The sequence below is a fragment of the Rutidosis leptorrhynchoides genome, chromosome 2, assembly GCF_046630445.1.
Source record: "Rutidosis leptorrhynchoides isolate AG116_Rl617_1_P2 chromosome 2, CSIRO_AGI_Rlap_v1, whole genome shotgun sequence".
Lineage (NCBI taxonomy): Eukaryota > Viridiplantae > Streptophyta > Magnoliopsida > Asterales > Asteraceae > Rutidosis > Rutidosis leptorrhynchoides.
In genome coordinates this window covers 385,742,412-385,767,063 of record NC_092334.1, presented here as the reverse complement: position 1 = coordinate 385,767,063, position 24,652 = coordinate 385,742,412, and the positions used below count along the sequence as shown (strand labels likewise).

The 24,652-nt window shown below is 33.2% G+C and overlaps 1 protein-coding gene across 1 annotated transcript; it reads right to left on the bottom strand.

Annotated features, from left to right (window-relative positions):
- Nucleotides 1-340: 340 nt before the first annotated feature.
- On the bottom strand, nt 341-3,904 carry LOC139892134 (probable polyamine oxidase 4). The gene is made up of 10 exons (XM_071875174.1): nt 3,783-3,904; nt 2,997-3,112; nt 2,813-2,901; nt 2,386-2,499; nt 2,175-2,262; nt 1,975-2,060; nt 1,787-1,889; nt 1,340-1,437; nt 788-1,217; nt 341-682 (listed from the first exon to the last, which is right to left on the bottom strand). Exons 1-10 carry the CDS (start codon nt 3,805-3,807, stop codon nt 368-370), a joined length of 1,464 nt encoding a protein of 487 aa, XP_071731275.1. The 5' UTR covers nt 3,808-3,904; the 3' UTR covers nt 341-367.
- Nucleotides 3,905-24,652: the final 20,748 nt, after the last annotated feature.

Genomic DNA, 24,652 nt, shown 5'->3' with positions numbered 1-24,652 from the left:
AATGTAATTTCAAACTTCGTTTAAAGTAAAAGAACCATCCATTTTTAAGTAAATAATTAAACCTCAACAACTTGGAAACCTTGTTACCTTAGCAAATACGGAGTAGCAGTTTTACACCTACACCTAATTTTCTTGTTGGCATCGTTAGATAACAAAATTGCATAGAAAAAATCTGGCCAGCAGAATATTATTCTTTAAAAAAAAAATTAAATTACTCCTAGAATGTCATAAACATATAAATCATCAAAGAAGAAATGTTACAATTAACGGTTCAACATAAGTTTGAAACGGAACTAGAATCACAATTGCACCTCATCAAGGTGGCTTTTTTATTTCTTGCGTCATTTGTTGATGACAACTACAACTACTACATCCTCGATATTTGAAGAGGAAACGCAGCTTCAAGAATCGAATTAGTGAAAGACACCATTTGGAACTTCTCCAAGAAACCACGCCGCTCCATAAGAAGCTTACGGCAATTTTCTGCAGCAGCAACACCAGACGAGTACGCTCCGTGCACAGATCCCTGATTTTCCATGCTCACTGCTTCACCTCCAAAAAACAAATTACCCAACGGAGCACGAAGCCTGTCGTATATATCCGTTGGTTTCCCTACTACGTCGTACGAGTAGCATCCAAGCGAGTTCGGGTCCGTTCCCCAACGTGACACTAGATACTGAACCTGTCACACCAAATATCTCAAGTTACTTGTCTATAAATATTGAAACATGCTACACCAAATAAAAAATTGTTTTTATTTTTTAATCAAGTTCAAACAAAAACTTACTGGCTGAGTGGCTTCTGGGAACATCTTTTTGAGTTGCAACATTGCAAAATTAGCAGCTTCTTCTTCAGATAGCTTTTCAAGGTCATAAGCAAATCTTCCAGCCGCCATATACACAAGGACAGGATGGCCCGTTGCCTTGTGTAAATTTAAAAAATATCCACAGGAATATGATGTTTCAGCAACCGTGCCCAATAACTCGACGTTGGGCCAAAACACATTATCAAAATGTAATGCAATCTTATTTTCATTTCCAAATCCAAGATCTGATATGGCAGAGACCTTCCACTCAGGTAACTTAGGCTCAAATTCGATTAAGTTAGCTTTTAATACCCCGATAGGGACTGTAATAACTGCAGCATCTGCAACAAATGTTTTCCCACCCTCAACTGTAACTACCACATCGTTGGGCCCGTTTGATATCCTTGTCACCCTAGTCAATTAATTTAATATATCAGATAAAAATAAGTTTTACAACACATAACCAACATGAAACCTCATACATCATTTAACGACAAAAATATAATTCATAATTTAAAATATTAATTCCCAAACCTGTGATTTAAACGGATATCAATATCCTTCGCCAGTTCCTTAAGAACAGGGTAGTAACCCCCTACCATAAGCCCATGTCCACCAGTGAGGACGTTTTCCTGCAAGTCGATGATTCCCGTTAGCACATGATCATTTATCAGCTCATAGAAATTTTATAACATGTCAAGATAACTTGGTCAAGTTGGGTTGAGTTTTATGTCAAACAGTTCAATAGAAGAAAATATGTCGCACAGAATAATAATGTGATACCCAGATAATATTACGAAACAAGGTACACATATATGAAACAATGCATATCAGTATTATACTTTCAACAGCTAAGGAGTCCAATTAACTATAGAATACATACATAGAAGTAGATATATTCAGATTATTTAAGAAATTGAACCCAAAAAAATACCAAAACTTGATCTAGAATTCAAAAAAATCTGGCATAATATGTCTAACCTCATCCCAGTTTTTTAGAGATATCATATCTAAATCAGCCGCAAACCAAGCTTCCATTCTGCATATGTACCACTGCAGCACTTCGTAAGCCAGTCCCTCTTGTCTGAAAAAGTCATATCATATTAGCTTTTAAAGTATCTCCATTTAAGCATTTATTAAAACTGAATCTTATATCATGCGAACTGTACCTTAATTCAGGATGTCTTTCCAATACAACTGATATTGCTTGAAGAACGGAAAGATCATGGTGGTTTTCATCCCTCACCTTTTCAGTCTATCAAAGAAGTAAATAGATAAGTACCAGCACAAACACACACATACAAAAGGGGGAAAAAAAAAAAAAAAAAAGGGGCATAATCCACATGAGATGACAAAACAAGGTACATACCTCCTTGAGTATTTTCTTAAAAGCTTCACCAACTTCAATAACTATCTGTTGATGAACTTGACGACCTTCCTTGTCAAAAAGCATATAGCTGCGCAAACATGATTATCATATTATTAAAAAAGATTTAGTTATGTGCATAACCAGTCTGAAAAACAATTTACATACAGAATTTTGTAGAACTCAGGATATCGAATTGGACATTAAAACGTACCTCTCCAAATCATGGTCATATAGAACTGAGTTGTCACCACTTGTCCGATATAATGCAAGTCCCAATTGACGTATCAATGGGGCCAAAGGATTTTCATTGCAGACACCATGTAACCTGATAAACAACCCATATTATACTTCACAATATGCATAAAAAAAAGTATCTATTGGGACTTATGAACAATTTCAGAGTCCATGCTAATTAGATATTTATGGTGCATAGTAGCAATTAATATGGTTCATGAAGCATGACTGAACCCACAATGGACCTCAGTTGCCATAACCATATGTTTATAAATTCTGGGTACATCATTCATATCAAAATATTATGTAGTAGTATATATATATTGATAAATATGTAAGAAAATATGATTGATTGGGAGCAGAAAAGCATGAAATTAATTAAGAAAGGGAGACTAGTAACTTACCATGATGCTCCCATATCCACTGGGCAACCAAATGAGTAATCAGTGTGAATTCGACCACCGATTCTATCACGCGACTCCAATAACACCACCTGCATAGTACAACCATCCCCTTATTTGCGTGAAAAGAAAAAAAGAGGTGAAAGCTTTTAACTTTCTGAATTTTGAGAAGTTATAAGACAGTTACCTCAAAACCAGCATTATTGAGCACATGAGCAGCAGATATCCCTGAGATACCACTTCCAATCACAATCACAGAAGGTTTTAAACTCTGTTGCCTCTCAATACACGATGCAATAGCGCCTAAACAAAAAAGAACATGGGAGACATATCAGTTAATTTGGTTGATTGTAAATTAATAAACAGAGATGGATTATCAATTTACCATGTAGAGATATTGAGAATTCCTTATAGATAATCAACACATGACACATACAAAAAACAAATTATATATACCAATAAGAGCATTTACAATGATTAAATATTTTTAATACAAAGAAATATATTATTTTACAGAGAAGAAGTTATCAAATTGATAAAAGCATTTCTTTTTTCCATAATGAAGTTTTAGAGCAAACCATCCTTGAAGATGATCAAAGTGTCAAAGTATATATAATTTATTATAAGTCTATGCAATTAGACTAATAGACTATATATGTTTAGACTAAAAAATAATGGTAATATTGTAGTTTCCTCATGTTGTCAGCTTTGCATGTAATCTAACTTTCACAAAAAAATGCAAATTGAGGTGACTATATAAGTTACTAGTTATATGGCACCATAATCATCATAATATGCATAAAAAACTGCTTTTATAAATACTGTATTTTTAATTTATAAATTACAACAATACACGTTGCTCTAGACTCGCATCAGATCAGAGTAAGCAAATATGCAATAACAATCTATAGTGATATTAATAATTAATAAATACATAATCAAATTACTAATTAAATCTAGAAAAGATTATTACCAGAAATCGAATCTTTGAAGTCCATCGAAACGCAGATCAATCAATCAATTCAATTAAGAAGGAAATAAACAGAGAGAATCGAAAGAGAAAGAAACAAAGAGTATGAGGATGATTAAAATTAAATCGAATTAGAAATTGAAATCAAAGGATTTTGGTGTATAGGATTAGGGAAATTAGAAATTAATTGATTAGAGTGATAAAGAATGAAAATTAAAAGGCCGGCTATAAAGCGGCTACAATTAGAACCCCGGAGTTTGTCCAACCAGCTCATAATCAAATCGGTGAAATTCAAAACGGCAGATGATCAAATCACAATAACGATTATCAGATCTATTGATTGTTCAACTCATCGTACAAAAAAATATTATTGTTTTGTTTTAATTGAAATTGTGAATTGTGAATTGTGAATTGTGAATGTGAATGAATGTGATTATGCTACGAAAGAATGAAGAATTTAATTTAATGGGGCTGGAGTAGAAGAAGGAAAGAAGGTAGGAAGAACCGCTATTATAGCGGACAAATTGTACACGTCACTAGCTAACGGGCCGCCTTGCTTTACAAAGAGATATTTTCTTCCAACATAAAAATATCTCATGTTTATCCAACAAGTTTCACCCTTTAAGTATCGTCTAACCGCCGCTTATACCCCTCACTTTATACATTCTTGTAAGACTATGCATAACGCGTTCAAAATGAGTTTTTCGTCGACGTGTCACATCTAGAACGCCAAAACGCCCTTTATGGCTCGAACTTTTTATGGCGATTCGTTATTAAAGGGAAAATTCGAATGTTGTAGCGTCCATGTCTTCAATTGATTCGATAGGCTGTTTAATCGATTGTTCAGAGCATCTGACAAAATTGTTGATGGATGAACGTATGACACAAACATTAAAAAAACTTATATTATACAATTTCAACTATAAATACACATACACATACATATATTCACACACAAAAACACGTAATTTAATATATTTAAATTACCCGATAACTTGAATCTGTCTTGTGAATTCAAAAATAAATAGATTATTCAATACATGTGACTATACGTCGAAGAGCACGAATGTAAACGGGTGAAAACAACATATCCTAGAAACCTGAACTACATTTCAAGCGATCATGAGGTTGCTACAAAAAGTTTTTGTAGGATAACTACTTAGCCTTATTATAAGAAAGGATTGAATGTGTTCAACTAACCAATTCAAATGACAAAGAAACGGTTTCTAAGTTTACTTTTCATTCGACGGTGCCGAACAAAAGGCAAACGAGTTGTTATGTTGAGCATTCAATTTGTTTAATTAATTAATCAAAGGGTTTGATTAATTGATATTTTGGGTTATATAAGAACTAGCATTTGATTGGTGTTGCTTGACGTGTTGTGTAGATCAATCATGGAGATATTTATACACTTTGAATATATGTTTCAATCTAGACGTGAACAGTTGTTTCTGCCGTTCTTGCGTCTCTCACTAAAGGTATATCTAAACTCCTATTTGTGAATTTATTACTTGACAATTATTAACGGTGTAATTCGATCTTGTTGGGATCGTTAATCGTGTGAATGTTTTACTTGAAAGTTTATTATAATAAAATAAATGACGTTTATTTTAAAGTTAATAAAAGATGTTTATTTTTCACTTCCGCTGCGTTTATAAAATTTAAAAGTACACACGATTTTACATCAGTGGTATCCGAGCCGCTTTTACACCGTTTTATTGTCGTGTGACTATTCTTTAGATTTAGCTTTGTTGTGTATTGGTGAAAGTCGAAACCTTTTTGATTTTTAAAGTCAACGCGGTTGATTTAGACTTAACCTCATGACGCACAAATATGATTGAAAGAGTATCACTATTTTAAATTGTAGATTTAATTGTTATGGCTTGAATATTTATTATAATTGTTGATTGTTGTATTCCATGGTTATACATATGCATTGTAACCATGGGCAAGCCATATATAGGTTTTAATAATGTAGTTATTAGAATTGTGAGTGCACACATAGCCCATAATGCCCCGACATATGTATGATTGTTGTGATTGTTGATTATGACAATATTAACTCATGTTGATTATTTATTAGAAAGGCCATTTTGAAGCCAAAGTTGTATTTTATTTATTTTCAATTTCATAGTATTGTATTTAAGTTTATTCTAAATTGTAAAAGTATTATATTTTTGAATTTTAAATAAATGTAATAAGATGAAGATTAAAGATAAAGATGCAATGTGGAGTTTAACTTAGAAGATGGCGAACAGGTCAAGTTGACAACGATGGCGTTTGTCAAGTTTTCACTTGATTCTTGAATTAAGTGGGAGCTACTATATTACCCTTAGTTTGACCTCTTGATCCCATATCGGCTCATGGGATCAAGCATAGGATTTTTGGGCTAGGCTATGTGTGTGTGATGCATGATTATGTTTTATTATTGCATTTATATATAATTGTTGATTATAGTGTATGCTAAATATTTTTGAAGAAAACGGTAAATAAACACATAACAAGTTTCAAAGATTAAAATTGATGATTTTAAATAGGTTAAACTCTAACGAGTTTAAAGTTAAATGTTTTTTGAAACTCAAATAATATATATGGGCGACATCTTTTAAAAATGTTTTAAAAAGATACACAATGTGTATTTGTTATTTTTATATATAAAATAAAATAACAAACTAGACGCATAAACACGATTGACATATATATAATTGGTTAAAATGTTTTTTAACAAAAGGTGTAACGAATCTTGTGTGCATGCATTATTCGTTAACACAAACATTTTTAAAATACCCGTCAAATTTAAGTCATGCCATCCAATGAGCTTGCAAACACTCCTCGTTATTTTTCTGATCTAGAGAGACTAGGCTGAATTATAGCCACGAGGTGGATGTTTCGATCTAGTGAGACTAGCGTGAATTTTCACTGTTTCCAAATTGGACGACTTAATCGTATTCACGGTGAGACCTGAGTTCGAGGCAAGGATGGGACAAACATGGCAATAGATAATAATGGTTTGTTGGACTACACATATCTCAAGGTCTCATAAAGATCTAAGAGTTGCACTTGTAATGCAATTGGTACTCGCTACCTACCAATAGACTCCATAACTGCTAGATGATCAACATAGTGTCTATGGAATCTCTATGTGGATCTTAGGCTTTCGTAAATTAATTATTTTTAAATAATATTATAAAACTTGGGTAGTTAATTTATTAAAGCTCAATATCGAAAATACTAAATTGAATCTTATATCTGTTGTAGATGTCAAATAATCAAAACGTAAATCAAAACACACTTCCTTATCTGTTGGAGAAGGATAAACTCAATGTTCAAACTTCCTAGACTGGAAATGCAACCTGAGAACTGTTTCTCAAGCATAAATGGAAGTTGAACAAAATTAGAACCCGTATCCGATCCTCCTGTTTGCGCAGCTCCTGCTACTCAGCAAAATGCTTATCGAAAGTTGTTCTATGAGTAGGAGAAGTAGGATAAAAAGGGTGAAAAGGAATAAGCCGAATACTTTGTGGAACGAAATGATAAATCATTTTTTAGGAAAATTATTCCACCTTCCAAGAAGAAAATCCCAACTAAAGACGTCGAATATTTCCATTGTGGAAAGGTTGGCAATTGGAGAAGGAAGTTGTCCTATTTACCAATCTGAGCTGAGAAAAGGCAATGCTGGTAAGATTAGAAATCTCAAGTACATTTCATATACAGTTATATACTTCTTCTAGTGATTCCTAGATCATTGTTAACCGGTTGTGGTCTTCACACATGTAACAATATAAATGGAATGAGAAGAAATAATAGAGTGAAGAAAGGCACATTGGATTTGTGAGTGGGCAACGGGAATCAAGCTTCGATTGAAGCCGTTGGTCACTATGAGCTTACTCTATCCAAGTGGTCTTATTGTTTTGTTGAAACAATGTTATTGTGCTCCTAGTATTAGGAGCAATATGATTTTAAAGATGCTGGTTTTAAACTTGCATTTACGCACTTTGGTATTTCAGTTTCCAAGGATAATATTTTTTTATCTTAATGCCTATCCAAGTGATGGTATTTTTGAAATTGATATGCATGGTGTGATTTCAAATGAGAATTATATGTATACCTGTAACACCAAGTAATTCAAGCAACGCTTGAATAAGACCTATCTATGACATTGTCGTCTTGGTCATATAAACAACGCATTTCAAAACTCCATTCTTATGGACTTTTGGAATCAAATGGCTTTGATTCATTTGATGTATGTGAGTAATGTTTATGTGAAAGGATGACAAACGCTCATTTCTTCTATTTAGGTGAAAGAGCTACATATCTTTTAGGACTAATAAATATTGATGTATGTGGCCCTTTTGAACAATGTCTAGAGATGATAAATCTTACTTCGTTAAATTAACTATGGTTATAGTAGATATGGTTATGTTTACTTGCTGAAACATAAACATGGAGTTTTTGAAAGGCTTGAAGTCTTTCAAAATGAAGTAAATAATCAGCTTGGAAAGACCATTAAATCACTTCACTCTGATGGAGGAAGTGAGTATATGAGTCAAGAGTTTTTGGACCACTTGTAGAATTGTTGGATTGTCTTACAATTCACTCCACCTCACACACCACTACTCAATGGTGAGTCTGAATGGAGGAATCGAACTTTACTCGATATGGTTCGATCTATGATGAGTCTGACTACTCTACCATCGTCTTTTTAGGATTAAGCATTAAGGTCTACTACAGGTATACTCAATATGGTTCCAACAAAGAAGGTAGAAAAGACACCATATGAAGTATGGTATGGGAAGATTCCCAAGTTGTCTTATTTGAAATTCTGGGGTTGTGAAGTGCATATGAGTCATGACACTTCAAACAAACTAAAACCCTGAAGTATTAAACTTCACTTTATGGGATACTCAAAGGAAACAATGGGTTACTACTTCTACTACGAAGCTGAAAACAAAGTGTTTTCTGCTCGGTCTATTGAATTCTTAAAAAGGAGATCTTCTCTTATAAGAATTTAGTGGGAGTAAAGTAGATCTTGAAGAAATTCAAGAACCACAAAGTAACATACCTTCTATAAGCACTAGTAATCCACACGTTAAATCTGAGTGCATTGTTGGTAAGTCAGAACATGTTGCACCTGAAATTCATAGGTCTGGTAGAACTCCTTATAGGCATAAGAGGTTTGACTATCTAATTAATTCAGATGAACCTCACCTAGAGGATTATGAATCCTCTAGCTACCGTGAGGCCATATAAGATCACGAATCTTAAAAATGGCGAGATACTATGAATGCAAATATGCAGTCCATGAAAGATAATCAAGTATGTGACTTGATTGATCTTCCACCCAATTGTAAGACAATGGGGTGTAAATGAGTCTTCAAAGAGAAGACTAGCATGGACGGTAATGTAAACACTTTTAAAGCTTGATTCGTGGCAAAAGGTTATGATGAAACCTTTCCACTGATCGCGAGCTTTATACATTAGGATACTTATTGCCATAACTACTTTTCATGATTATGAAGTATGGTAAATGGATATCATAATCGCTTTTCTAAATGGTGACCTAAGCGAGGACGTATATATGGTTCAGCCTAAAGGATCTATATATCCTAAGCATCCTATTAAAGTATGCAAGAATCTAAAATCTATTTATGGATTAAAGCAAGCATTCAGGAGTTAGAATCTTTGGTTTGATGAGGATATCAAAGAGTTTGGTTTTTTCTCAAAAATAAGATGAGCTCTGTGTTTACATTAAATCTAGTGGGAGCAAAGTAGTCTTCCTGATCTTGTATGTTGATGACATACTTCTTATTGGAAATAACATTTCAACTTGCAAGATGTCAAGTCTTGGCTTGAAAACGTTTTTCCATAAAGGATCTTGGAGAAGCTACTTATATACTTGGAATCATGATCTATAAAAATAGATTTAAATGGCTTATTGGTTTGAATCAATGTACATATCTTATCTTGCAGAGATTTAGCATGCATTACTCCAACCTTGGAGCATTGCCAGTGCAAAAAGGCACAACTTTGAGCAAGTCTCAAAGTCCTATCACACTTGATGAGATAAGACGAATGAAATGTATCCCGTATGCTTCGGATATAGGATCTGTTATGTATGCCATGTTATGTACTAAAATGATGTCTGGTTATTTTTGAGTTTGACGAGTCGTTACAAACAAAATCTAGGTTCAGAAAATTGGATTGTTGTTGAGAACATTCTTAAGTATTTGCAGAGTACTAAATATATATTTTTGGTTTACGGTAGTTTGGAAGAAGAGTTGAAATGCTGGTTTCCAAACTGATCTAGATGATTCTCGATCCCAGTCAGGTTTTGTCTTTGTCATGATGGACAAGACAGTCAACTATAAGAGCTCAAAACCGAGAACGGTTGAACAATCTACAATAAAAGTATAATACATTGTAGCCTGAGAAGCTGCTCATGAAGCTGTCTGTATTTAGATGTTTGTTGATGAACCCGGAGTAGTTCACAACATTAAATCTTCTACTAAAGGTGTATTGTGATAATTCGAGTGTTAATATACTATCGAAATAATCACAAGTACATAAAAGTATCCGACACATTCTTCGAAAGTTTGACTACATTCGTGAAGTCGCGAGGAATGAAATAAGTATTCTTAAGGTTCATACAGATGATATCGTGGTTGACCCGTTCACGAAGGCCTTGATGCACAAGCAGCATGATGATCATGCTAGTAATATTGGACTTCGTTAAGCTAATAATCTTTTCATATGTAATTTAGTATTTGGATATCTCTGGAACATTAAACAGTATTATCTAAATGAATTGAGATACTCGGTATGGTCATTTTCATTTATATTACTGCGTTCTATATTAGCATGTTTAATCCATGAATAATTGTTGATTATTCTAAATCTCCATAATCAGTCATGTTATGGGAATAACATGAATTAAGATTATTATGAATGTTTGGTTTTATTCACTGATGGTGAATAGTAAACAAGTTGAGGTCAAAATTCATATGTATTCATTGATGATGAATATTGGAATGACCCAATCATGAGATGTCACTACATGGATCGTTGTCAATAGTGAATCTCATAATGTTTATGTCTTTGTGTCCTTAGACCTGAGATGTATATGTTGGTTTTTGATTGTATGACATATTATACTTTGATATGGTTAAACGCTATCCTGAATAAGATAGTTATAAAGGCCATCATTGGGTATGATGTGAAGTACATGACGAACACATATAATCAACATGGGATTTATTCCTCTATGTGAGAGTATGATACCACTGGGCCCCTCGATGAAAGTGAATGGATATTTACACGGCCGTGTCCAAGCTATATTCATTAATGATCAAATTTAACTTCGTGATCACATTCGAATTTTCTAGATCGAGAAACATAATTGGTTGACAAATGAGAATGACTAGATCCATGTCTCATGTCAACTCGGTATCAGTAATAAAGGGATATTAGACACTCAATCATTAAATCATTTTAATAATAATAATGATAGTTTGTTTAGATGAAACAAACGCTTGTATATTTTCGAGGGCATTGACGTGTTGCTAGACGCCAATATATGTCTGTATAGTTTTCTAGATGTTATGACATGCACAAGTGGGAGTTTGTTGACTTAGTGTGCATGTCATATCACAAATCTGTACTACCGCTTATATACAGGCCTATGGGGTCACACACTTTAGCATTTAGACACCATTATTATATATTGTTGATATATAATTATAACCTATAGTTCGAAAAAGTATTAATTAATTAAATATGATTTAATTAAATATACAATGCTCAATGGACTGTTGAACAACTAAATAAGGGTTGTTGACCTTTGAAAGGTAGTGATAATGCTAAAAACGAACATATATTTCATAGCATTATTCCTCAAGAAAGACAAGCTTTTAGTTGCAATTGTTCTATTTACAAGTGATATTCGTTTAAATAATAAAAGGTGAAGACAAAAGACAGATTCGACGAATTGAAGACGCAAACGACCAAAAAGCTCAAAAGTACAAAAGACAATCAAAAAGGTTCCAATTATTGATAAGAAACGTCTCAAAATCACAAGAGTACAAGATTCAAAACGCAAAGTACAAGATATTAAATTGTACGCGAGGACGTTCGAAAATCCGGAACCGGGACCAGAGTCAATTCTTAACGCTCGACGCAACGGACTAAAAATTACAAGTTAACTATATATATAAATATAATATAATATATAATTAATTATATTAATTATATATATATTATATATATATATTTAAAACCGTCGGCAGCAGGAAACTCCAAGGGTGTAAACTGTAAATACCTCTCCGCGACTCGCGGAGTTTTAAGGGTATTTGGCCGCGAGTCGCGGAGCCCCAAAAATCAAGTCTGGCTATAAATCAACCCGAATTCTGATCAAAATCATCATCAATTTTTCTTCTCATTCATACGAAGTAATATATATTTATATTTATAATTTATATTTTAATTTTAATTATAATTCTAATAATAAGGGTATGTTAGCGAATGTTGTAAGGGTGTAAGTCGAAATTCTGTCCGTGTAACGCTACGCTATTTTTAATCATTGTAAGTTATGTTCAACCTTTTTATATTAATGTCTCGTAGCTAAGTTATTATTATGCTTATTTAAAACGAAGTAATCATGATGTTGGGCTAATTACTAAAATTGGGTAATTGGGCTTTGTACCATAATTGGGGTTTGGACAAAAGAACGACACTTGTGGAAACTAGACTATGGGCTATTAATAGGCTTTATATTTGTTTAACTAAATGAAAGTTTGTTAATGTTAATATAAAGATTTACAATTGGGCGTCCCTATAAATCACCATATAAACTCGATCGGACACGATGGGCGGGGTATTTATATGTACGAATAATCGTTCATTTAACCGGACACGGGAATGGATTAATAGCCACTAGAATAATTAAAACAGGGGTGAAATTACATTCAAGGGTAATTGGTGTAATTGTTAACAAAGTAGTAAAACCTTGGTTTACACGCAGTCGATAACCTGGTGTATTCATTAAACAAAGTATTAAAACCTTGTTACAATTCGAATCCCCAATTAGTTGGAATATTTATCTTCGGGTATAATAATAATTTGACAAGGACACTTGCAATTTATATTTATGACTGATGGACTGTTATGGACAAAAACCAGACGGACATATTGAATAATCCAGGACAAAGGACAATTAACCCATGGGCATAAAACTAAAATCAACACGTCAAACATCATGATTACGGAAGTTTAAATAAGCATAATTCTTTTATTTCATATTTAATTTCCTTTATTTTATATTTAATTGCACTTCTAATTATCGCACTTTTATTTATTGTTATTTTATCGCACTTTTAATTATCGTACTTTTTAATTATCGCAATTTTATTTTCTCGCATTTTTATTATTCGCAATTTCATTATCGTTATTTACTTTACGCTTTAATTTAAAGTCTTGTATTTATTTTATATTTTACATTAGGTTTTAACTGCGACTAAAGTTTTAAAATCAACAAACCGGTCATTAAACGGTAAAAACCCCCCTTTATAATAATAATATTACCTATATATATATATTTGTATTTTTTATAAAAGTAAACTAATATAGCGTTGAGCTTTGTTCAAAGATTTCCCTGTGGAACGAACCGGACTTACTAAAAACTACACTACTGTACGATTAGGTACACTGCCTATAAGTGTTGTAGCAAGGTTTAAGTATATCCATTCTATAAATAAATAAATATCTTGTGTAAAATTGTATCGTATTTAATAGTATTTCCTGCTAAAATTATAAACTATTTTATATACACCTCGTTCGACATCAAGTATTTTTGGCGCCGCTGCCGGGGAACTATCTTAAAAGCCGGAAGCGCAACGCTAATATAAAAAAAAAAAAAAAAAATTTTAGTTACTTTTATTAAAAATTCGCTCTTGTAAAAATACGTTTTAATTATTCAAAAATATAAAAAGAAAAACAAAAATATTAGTATTTTTAAGATTTTGTAAATATTTAAGTTTTATAAGTTTCTTTATTTCTATTTTAGTTTATAAAAATATAAGTTTTATTTTAAAATCGTTTATTTAAATTAAAAACAGAAAACAGAAAATAATAAAAAAAAAAAAAAAAAAAAATAAAGAAAACGCGTAAAAACAAAACCTGTCAACTGAATTCCTGAACCCCGCGACTTGCGGGGTTTTCCTCTTTATTTGCCGCGACTCGCGGAGACCCTCTGACACACGGACAAAAACCCTAATCACGGGTTATTTTTAATTATTATTATTATTAAAACCTAATTATTATTATTATTATTATTAGTTTTAAGTTTTATTTTTATTTATGTATTTAGTATAAATAAGTTTATTAAAATTGTAAAATTAGTAGTTTTATTAAAATAATATAAAAATAATATTTTTATAAAAATTGTACTTTTTACAACTTTTTGTATATTTTTATATTTTGTACCTTTTTAATCGTTGTAGCGTAATATTTATATTTTTAGCTCATAATTAATTTTAAACTTAGTTTTTGCTATAGTTATTTTTACTCCTAGATTTTTAGGCTTTGCCGTAGAATTCCTTAAGTACTTTTTCTTTAGACTAAGATTTAGGTGCTTTAGAATTTTGCGACGCCTTTTTAAGTTTTAGTTTCTTTTTAAGTTATTTCCATTTGGGACTTAGTTTTTCCTGTAAGCTTTAATATTTTTAGACCTTTTACTATGTATCAATTATCATTCCAATTAGTAATTTCAATTTGCGATTATAATTTTAAGTTAGTTGTAGTAATAAGGTTAAATTAGTTAAGTTTTTTTTAAGTTTTTATAAGTTTCTTTTATTTTTCCGTCACCTTTTATTTTTCAACCATTTTTTCTTTTTCGACCTTTTGCGACGAACTCTTTGTCTTTCTTATTTCTCGCCATTCTAGTTTTTAGGACTTAGAATTTTATTCTACTTCTTATCTAAATTTCTTAAAATTACGAAAATTTATTTTAAGTGGTTAAATTGATAGACATCAAAATTTTCTGGTTCGTAGTAATAGTTGGATTTGTACGTGGACCGGGTTATTGGAGCCAAACAGTCCTCAATTATATTGAGACCAAACGAATCCTGCCCCTCTGCTGCATCTTTTGGCTATTCGAAACGTGGGCAAAATCAGAAAAGTCTATTGATTGGATAACTTATTATAATTTTTCTTTCCTTTTAAAAACTAATAGGATATTCTGTGAATGCACCGAGCAAGACGTTCATCACCTTTTGTACGTTCACCACCTGTAACTCGATCAAGACATCGTTTAACAAATATAACCGCCGTTGATTTTTCTTTAGAATCGTCATCCAGTCTACCAAGTACTTCAGTTCAAATTACCGATAATCCATTTTTTGAACCCGACCTCACAATTGAGAATCCAGAAAATATTCAGGAACGGTTCGTAGATCCTGAACCATTAAACTTTCCTCCGGAACCACCAATCATTCAAACAGAGATTGTTGAGGAACGAACTATTAAATCAGAACCATCTAGTGATACCGAGTCAACAAATTCAATTATGGAGAATCTGGAACCTTTAAGTATGGAAGACCGAATGAGAGCTAAACGCACTGGCCAAGGTCACGCAATTACTCATCCAGACATTAATGCACCAGATTATGAAATCAAAGGACAAATTCTACACATGGTGACTAATCAATGCCAATTTAGTGGTGCACCGAAGGAAGATCCAAATGAACATCTACGTACCTTTAATAGGATCTGCACACTATTTAAAATCCGAGAAGTGGAGGATGAACAGATATATCTCATGTTATTTCCCTGGACTTTAAAGGGAGAAGCCAAAGATTGGTTGGAATCGTTACCTGAAGGGGCGATCGATACATGGGACGTTTTAATTGATAAATTTCTTAAACAATTCTTTCCTGCATCTAAAGCAGTAAGACTTCAAGCAGAAATTGTTACGTTCACACAAAAGCCAAATGAAACTCTATATGAGGCGTGGACAAGATATGGAAAGTTGTTAAGAGGATGTCCGCAACATGGTTTAGACACCTGTCAAATAGTACAAATATTCTACCGAGGATGCGACATCACTACAAGAAAAGACATAGATATAGCAGCTGGTGGTTCTATTATGAAGAAAACCGAAACTGATGCTTACAAAATTATTGATAATACTGCTTCCCACTCACATGAGTGGCACCAAGAAAAAGATATCATTAGATCATCTAAAGCAGCTAGAGCCGATTCTAGCCATGACTTAGATTCCATTTCAGCAAAGATAGATGCTTTCGAGAGACGAATGGAAAAGATGACTAAAGATATTCATGCTATACGAATTAGTTGTGAGCAGTGTGGAGGACCACATTTGACAAAAGATTGTCTCAATATTGAATTAACAATGGAACAAAGAGAGAATATTTCATACATAAACCAAAGGCCTGGAAATAATTATCAGAATAATTATCAACCGCCAAGACCGATTTATAATCAAAACCAGAATTATAACCGAAATATTCCATACAACAACCAACAAGGTCCTAGCAATCAACAAGTATCCAATAATACTTATAATCAGCAAAGACCGAATTTTCAAAACAAACCACCACAACAAACCGATGATAAAAAGCCGAATTTAGAAGATATGATGACGAAGCTAGTTGAAACTCAAACGCAGTTTTTCACATCTCAAAAACAAACTAATGAACAAAATGCTCAAGCATTTAGAAATCAACAAGCTTCTATTCAAAATCTAGAACAAGAAGTAAGTAACCTAGCAAGGTTAATAGGTGAAAGAAAACCGGGAAGTCTACCAAGTGATACAAATGCTAACCCCCGGAATGAAACAGCTAAAGCTATTACCACAAGAAGTGGTACAGCACTTAAAACACCTGAAATACCTGTAACTTCTGATGAAACTATTCCTACTCCACAAGAACCACAACCTGATCAAGATAAGGAAAAAGAACCGGTAGTTGAAAAGGTTAATGAAGATAACACAGTTAAGGATAAACCTTATGTTAAACCATACCAACCACCTCTTCCTTATCCGAGTAAAATGAAGAAAGAAAAACTTGAAGCCGAGCAATCCAAATTCTTGGATATGTTTAAACAGATAAATGTAAATCTTCCTTTCATTGACGTAATTTCAGGAATGCCAAGGTATGCTAAATTCTTGAAAGATCTAATCACGAATAGAAAGAAAATGGAAGAACTCTCGGCTGTTACTATGAATGCTAATTGTTCAGCAGTGCTGTTAAATAAGATACCAGAAAAACTATCTGATCCAGGAAGTTTCACAATTCCATGTTTTCTGGGTAGCCTTAGTTCAATAGAAGCATTGGCAGACTTAGGTGCTAGTATAAATCTAATGCCGTATTCACTATACGCTAAACTAGACCTTGGAGAATTGAAACCAACCAGAATAAGCATACAACTAGCCGATAGATCAATAAAATATCCTAGAGGGATAATGGAGAACATGCTAGTTAAAGTTGGTACTTTAGTATTTCCAGTAGATTTTGTTGTTTTGGACATGGAAGAAGATTCTCAAGTTCCTCTCATATTAGGAAGACCATTCTTAAACACGGCTAAAGCAATGATAGACGTGTTCGGTAAGAAACTGACCCTAAGTATAGAGGATGAGAGTGTTACCTTTTCAGTTGATAGAGCAATGCAACAACCACAATCTGCAGATGATACATGTTATTATATTCAAACTATAGATGCACATGCAGAATTATTAGAAGAATTTCCAGAATTACAAGGAACAGGAGAATGTTCTTTAGGAGAAGGTAATGAACCAATTGATGAAGCTGAAATGTTAGCTACACTTATAGCTAATGGATATGAACCAACAACAGAAGAAATTCAAATGCTAAAAGAAGAAGACAGATATCGATATAAATCATCGATAGAAGAACCTCCGAAATTAGAGTTAAAGCCACTTCCAAACCATTTGGAATACGCTTATTTACATGGTGAATCTGAATTACCTGTAATAATATCGTCTTCTCTTACTGAAAATGAGAAATCACAACTCATTTCTGTGTTGAAAGCTCATAAACCAGCCATTGCATGGAAGATTCATGATATTAAAGGAATAAGTCCTTCGTATTGCACACATAAAATTCTTATGGAAGAAGGTCATAAAACGTATGTGCAACGTCAACGAAGACTAAATCCTAATATGCAAGATGTAGTTAAGAAAGAGATTATTAAACTGCTAGATGCAGGTTTGATATATCCAATCTCTGATAGTCCATGGGTAAGCCCAGTTCAATGCGTGCCTAAGAAAGGTGGCATGACTGTCATCACAAATGAGAAAAATGAGCTTATTCCTACTAGGACTGTAACAGGATGGCGTGTGTGTATTGATTATAGAAAATTAAATGACGCCACCAGAAAAGATCACTTTCCCTTACCTTTCATAGATCAAATGTTGGAAAGATTAGCCGGAAATAGTTACTATTGTTTTCTAGATGGATTTTCCGGATATTTTCAAATTCCAATAGCACCCGAGGACCAAGAGAAAACCACATTCACGTGCCCTTATGGTACTTTTGCTTACAAACGCATGCCATTTGGACTTTGTAACGCCCCTGCAACCTTTCAAAGGTGCATGATGGCGATTTTTCATGACATGATAGAAGAATGCATGGAAGTATTCATGGATGACTTTTCAGTCTTCGGTGATACATTTAAATCATGTCTAGTTAATCTGGAACGAATGCTAATTAGATGCGAAAAATCAAATCTAGTACTTAATTGGGAGAAATGCCATTTCATGGTTAAAGAAGGCATCGTTCTTGGACATAAAATTTCAAAAGAAGGAATTGAAGTGGATAGAGCTAAAGTAGATGTAATTGCTAAACTTCCACATCCCACAAATGTTAAAGGAGTTAGGAGTTTTCTAGGGCATGCCGGTTTTTACCGACGTTTCATAAAAGATTTTTCTAAAATTGCCACTCCTATGAATAAACTCCTAGAAAAAGATGCGCCATTCATCTTTTCAGATGAATGTATCAAATCTTTTAATATACTTAAAGAAAAACTCACTAATGCGCCGATCATGATAACACCAAATTGGAATCTACCATTTGAACTAATGTGCGATGCAAGTGATTTTGCAATGGGAGCCGTTTTAGGACAAAGGATTGAAAAACGATTTCAACCTATATATTATGCTAGTAAGACATTACAAGGAGCACAAACGAACTATACAACTACTGAAAAAGAACTCCTTGCTATTGTCTTTGCTTTTGACAAATTTCGATCATATCTCGTTCTAGCAAAAACGGTGGTCTATACCGACCATTCTGCTCTTAGATACCTATTTTCAAAACAAGATGCTAAACCAAGATTAATCCGTTGGATCTTACTCTTACAAGAGTTTGATATTGAAATCCGAGATAAAAAAGGAGCAGAAAATCTCGCCGCTGATCATCTTTCTCGTCTTGAAAAACCCGAATTAGAAGTTCTGAATGAATCGGCCATACAAGACAACTTTCCTGATGAATATCTATTGAAGATAGATTATAAAGAAATCCCATGGTTTGCAGACTATGCAAACTACTTAGTTTGTGGATTCCTTGAAAAAGGATTATCATACCAAAGACGAAAGAAATTCTTCAGTGATATAAAACACTATTTCTGGGAAGATCCACATCTGTTTAAAAGTTGTCCCGATGGAATAATACGCCGATGTGTATTTGGAGATGAAGCTAGTAAAATTTTAAACCATTGTCACACAGGACCAACAGGAGGGCATTATGGGCCTCAACTAACAGCAAGAAAAGTTTATGAAGCTGGATTCTATTGGCCTACAATTTACAAAGACGCACACCTTCTTTGCAAATCCTGTGATGCATGTCAAAGGGCCGGAAAAATAAGTCAACGTGATGAAATGCCACAAAATGTCATCCAAGTATGTGAAGTATTTGACATTTGGGGTATTGACTTTATGGGTCCATTTCCAAAATCTCATAATAATCTATATATACTCGTAGCCATTGATTATGTATCTAAATGGGCGGAAGCACAAGCTCTCCCAACTAACGATGCACGAGTTGTAGTCAACTTTTTAAAACGTCTTTTTGCAAGGTTTGGAACACCGAAAGCTTTAATAAGTGATCGGGGTACTCATTTCTGTAATAATCAACTTGAGAAAGTTCTTAAAAGATATGGAGTAACTCATAAAATCTCCACCGCATATCATCCACAAACAAGTGGACAAGTTGAAAATACAAACCGAGCTTTAAAACGTATTCTTGAGAAAACCGTAGGATCAAATCCAAAGGAATGGTCCATTAAATTGGAGGATGCACTCTGGGCTTTTAGAACAGCCTACAAAACTCCAATTGGAACCACACCTTTTAGACTTGTTTATGGAAAAGCATGTCATCTTCCAGTAGAAATTGAACACAAAGCATTTTGGGCTTTGAAGACATGTAATCTTGATTTACATGAAGCTGGACATCTACGATTAAGTCAACTAAACGAATTAGAAGAATTAAGACATGAAGCATACGAAAATTCGTTAATCTATAAAGAAAGAACGAAGAAATGGCATGATAAAAGAATCAGAAGTTCAAAAGAATTTAAAGAAGGAGACAGAGTTCTTCTTTTCAATTCACGATTCAAGCTATTTCCTGGAAAATTGAAATCAAGATGGTCTGGACCATTCATAGTCAAAAGAGTTTTCCCATACGGAACGATAGAATTAATAAATTCAAATGGGATTGAATTTAAAGTTAATGGTCACAGAGTTAAACATTACATACATGGTCCGATGGAAGTCGACAACGAAGTTAATCACAATTTCGACACCACAGCTAACTAAGTGTGGGGAGAATCAAGTCTTTAAAGGATAATAAGTATTTCTGTTAGAGTTAGATTGTCTGTTTTCGTGTAGTTCTCGAAAATGGAACACGTATGGTCTTTCCCTAGCAGACCCTAAAGAACTAGTCTTCTCCCCCCATTCTGAATTTTTATTTTTTTTAGGTTTTTACAAAATGAAGACTGCCTGTGAACTAAACCATGGTCTAATGCTACACGCTTTGATCACTAAACGTAATAATGACATACTACCGAGTGAAATAGTATCAGTAATCAGAGAAAGAATGGACGGAGTTAGAAAAGGATCCAGATGCGAAGATAATAAGTTACAATTTGGTAAAGGAAAATCAAAATCCGCAGCGAAAAGAAGAGCACGACACCTAGAACGATGTCACAAATGCGGAAAATGGTCACATGGAGGTAAATGTTCAAATAATCAAACCTATTCAAATACCGAATTTGTTACTTTATGCAGAGACGGACCGTTCATATGTTTAGAAGAAAAGACAATGAATGCTCGAGGTTACGCCTATGCAGCCATGGAAAACCAATTAAACCGACTATCTTATGAATATAATAGATCATATAACTAAGAAATCTATTTCACAGGTATGTCTGTACAGTTTTTATTTTTATTTTTATTTTTAACCTTTTGATAATAAACGCTAATTTGTTCGCTAAAAAGTATTAAATTGGTATTAAATAAAATTAGGTTTGGCGACCGAAATTATTGATATCATTCAAAAATTTATTACATCACTGCGAAATTTAACGTTTATTCTTAAGGTATAAATATCTTTAATCAATCAACCCAAAATATTTCAAAAATTCGTCATGAGTTAAATTAGGTTTTGGAACCGAAATTACTTTACCGAAAAGAGGGGCGCATATTTTTGATAATATTTGATTGATTAAAGTGGGAAAAAAAAAAGACAAAAAGATTTTTAATTTTATTTTTACTATGTTTTTAAAATTAATATTTAAATCTTAAATTAATATTGTAAACTTTGTAAAAACAATATTTTTAAAATTGTAAATATTTGAAAAATTAATATAAGTTTGGTATGAATTTATGAATTTTTAAATTAAGTTTGGTGTGAATTTTTAAGTTTTAAAATATGAAATTTTAATTTTATGCATTTCAAATTTTAAGTTTGGTGTGAATTTTGAATTTTTAATATTAATTTTGAATTTTATATTTAAGTTGTGTGAATTTAAAAACAAAAATTTACTTTATCTCATTAAGTTAAGAATATGATTTTTAAAATTCGTCGTAAGTTGAAGACTAGGTCTCTGAACCGAAATTGCTTTACCCGAGGGAGGGACGAGAACTTTTATTATCATTATTTTTAATCTTATTGATTTAAAGTATGCAAAAACATTAAAAAACCCAAAAATCTTAGCTTTTAAAACAATCGCTACAAAAAGACAAATTTTAAAATTTTGTCGAGGGACGGACTAGGACATCGATCCGAAACGACCTCGTCCTAAATAACAAGGGAAACAAAATTTTAAAATTAATTTCTTAATTGTTTTATAAGTTAAGGATTAAAAAAAAAAAAAAAAAAAAAAAAAAAAAAAAAAAGTAACTCCGCGACTCGCGGAGTTTTAAGTGAAAACCTCCGCGACTCGCGGAGGGACCAAAACACAGAAAAAAAATAAAACAGCTGAATCGATCAGTAAACTCCCACCACCAAAAACACAGAAATTTTCTGCGAAAAAGCACCCGAAAACCCACGAAAATCACCCCCAAAAATCTCAATTTTTAACCGTTAATCACCAAATTTTTTGCTAAAATCATGTTGAGAAGGATGATATCTAAGAATTACTCAAGAAAACAGGTACAATTACACCCCAAATCACCTTTAAATCCGAATTTTAGTGTGTTCTTGAGCATATTTTCATAATTTGAATTTTGTTAATTTTTAGTGTAATTAGTGTTAAATTGTTAGTATATTATGCATGTATAACCTAGATTGATGCTTGTTAACATGATTTGAAGCCAAAAACTTCAAAATCTTTAGAATCTAGGGTTTGTGTTCTTGAGCAAAATTGGGGCTTTTTGATATAAACAGGTTATGGCCGATTTTTGTCATGAATTATTGCTAAATTGAGTAGTGTAACATGTCTAGGTAGTTAAAAGATCCAAACTTTGAGCCTAAACATGATTTTGAGAATTAAAGTGGACTTTTTCAAGTCCAAAATTCATGAACTTGATTTTTGAAAGATAATGCCATTTGAGACTTGTTTATTTGCTAGTAATGATTATTTTGACATGTTATTTGAGTTGAATGCTTATGAACTTGGCGAAAATTTTCGTATATGCTTATTTGAAAAAGTGTAGATTTGATAAAAATGTGAAAATGAGCTTAAGTTTGATATAAATTGATAATGTCATTGCAATTATTTTGATTGATGATTTTGCTGACACTAATGCATATTTGGATGCACAAAATTTGTGTTTGATGTGTTTTGCAGAATGAAAGGGGTGAATCTTCATCCCAAGCCTGTCACGCTCCTGCTGAGAACTTGGAACAACAGGAGGTAGATAACTACTACAAGCAGGATGTACCTCATCCAGTCATGACCTTTTCAGATATGCACTTGGAACAGTTGCACCCGAACCTGCGATTTGACAGACTTTGGATAGATTATCCAAAATATCAACGGGGTTTGCATACTCTTCATTCCAAGGTTGTTGAGGTACCGAGGGTCATAGAATGGGGACCCTTGGAAGCTGTAGAATTGGCCGGGCCAATTAGGGAATTACTGGTACAGAGGTATGGTAATTCTTCTTTTAATGACTGGATATGTTTATTCACCATACGCAGACCTGTATATAAAGTATGGTGTGAAGAGTTGTTATGTAGTATAGAGTTGAATGATCGGGTAGCTAGTTTAACCGATCGTTCTTTTATTAGATTTTTGTTAGGCGGTTCGATGCGCCACATGTCTTTACTGGACATGGCTCAGGCTTTACGTATATATACGCCTGAGGAGTTAGCGTCTGCCGATTGTAGAGGATTGATACTAAACGGTAGGAAAATAGATGAAAATTTTGATACACACGGTGTGTGGAGTCAAATGACAAGCCATCACCGTTTTAAAGGGGGAAACTACTCTTATTTGGATATAGATAGAGCCGAATTAAGAGTAATACATAGGTTTTTAGCTAATTCGATTACACAAAGGGGTAAAAACAAAGAAAAGGTAAATGAACAAGATTTGTTTTACCATATGTGTATTCGAGACCCACACAGCGCTGTAAGTATACCATATTGTGTGGGTTATTATTTATCAGCTATGGTTCGAGGGATGCGTCCACATAGCATAATAGGAGGTGGTATTTTTATTACTTTGATTGGTGAATATCTCGGTGTGGATATAAGTCGGGGGGGATTATTAGTAGAAGAGCCAGAACCCCGCGACACTATAGGTTTAAATGTATACCATGGTGCGAAAGTGTTGAAGCGGCGAAATAACGCCGCAGTACGATACAATGGTAGACATCCACAGGTAGAGAGAAACCAGGAACAAGGTAATGTAGGAGGGGGGAATCAGATGCAAGAAATGCATAGGTTTATAGCTTCTCAGGAATACGAAAATGCTAGACAGAGAGCATTTGAGGATTGGCAAGTTCATCAGAACCAGATCATAGCGCATTGCCAACATATAGGTAGAAACTATATTCCTACACCGAAACCCGTCTTCCCTCCTTGGTCGATAGAGATACAGCCACCATATCCTACGTATGACCCTGCCGAAGCATTCTATAGCACTTATGGTTATGCGTGGAACCCCTATTGGTACCAATATCATCCTTAGTTTACTTTTTATTTTTATTATTTTGTAATATGTAATTATTGATATGTTTAATACTTTTGTTAATATTGTAATCATTTTTATAATTATCTAACTTTTATTCTTAGATTTTAATAATTTTTGAATGTGGGGTAATAAACCAAACTTCAAAAATATGTATATATGTTTGCAGTTTATCTTATGTACACAACAGGGTAAAACAACGCATTTTC

Excerpts from the sequence above, each read along its gene's own strand:
- LOC139892134 (XM_071875174.1), bottom strand. The coding sequence starts at position 3,807 with ATGGACTTCAAAGATTCGATTTCTG. Across the intron at positions 2,902-2,996 it reads TCAATAATGCTGGTTTTGAG|GTGGTGTTATTGGAGTCGCG; the intron begins GTAACTGTCTTA and ends TGTACTATGCAG. Across the intron at positions 2,263-2,385 it reads TATGACCATGATTTGGAGAG|CTATATGCTTTTTGACAAGG; the intron begins GTACGTTTTAAT and ends ATGTTTGCGCAG.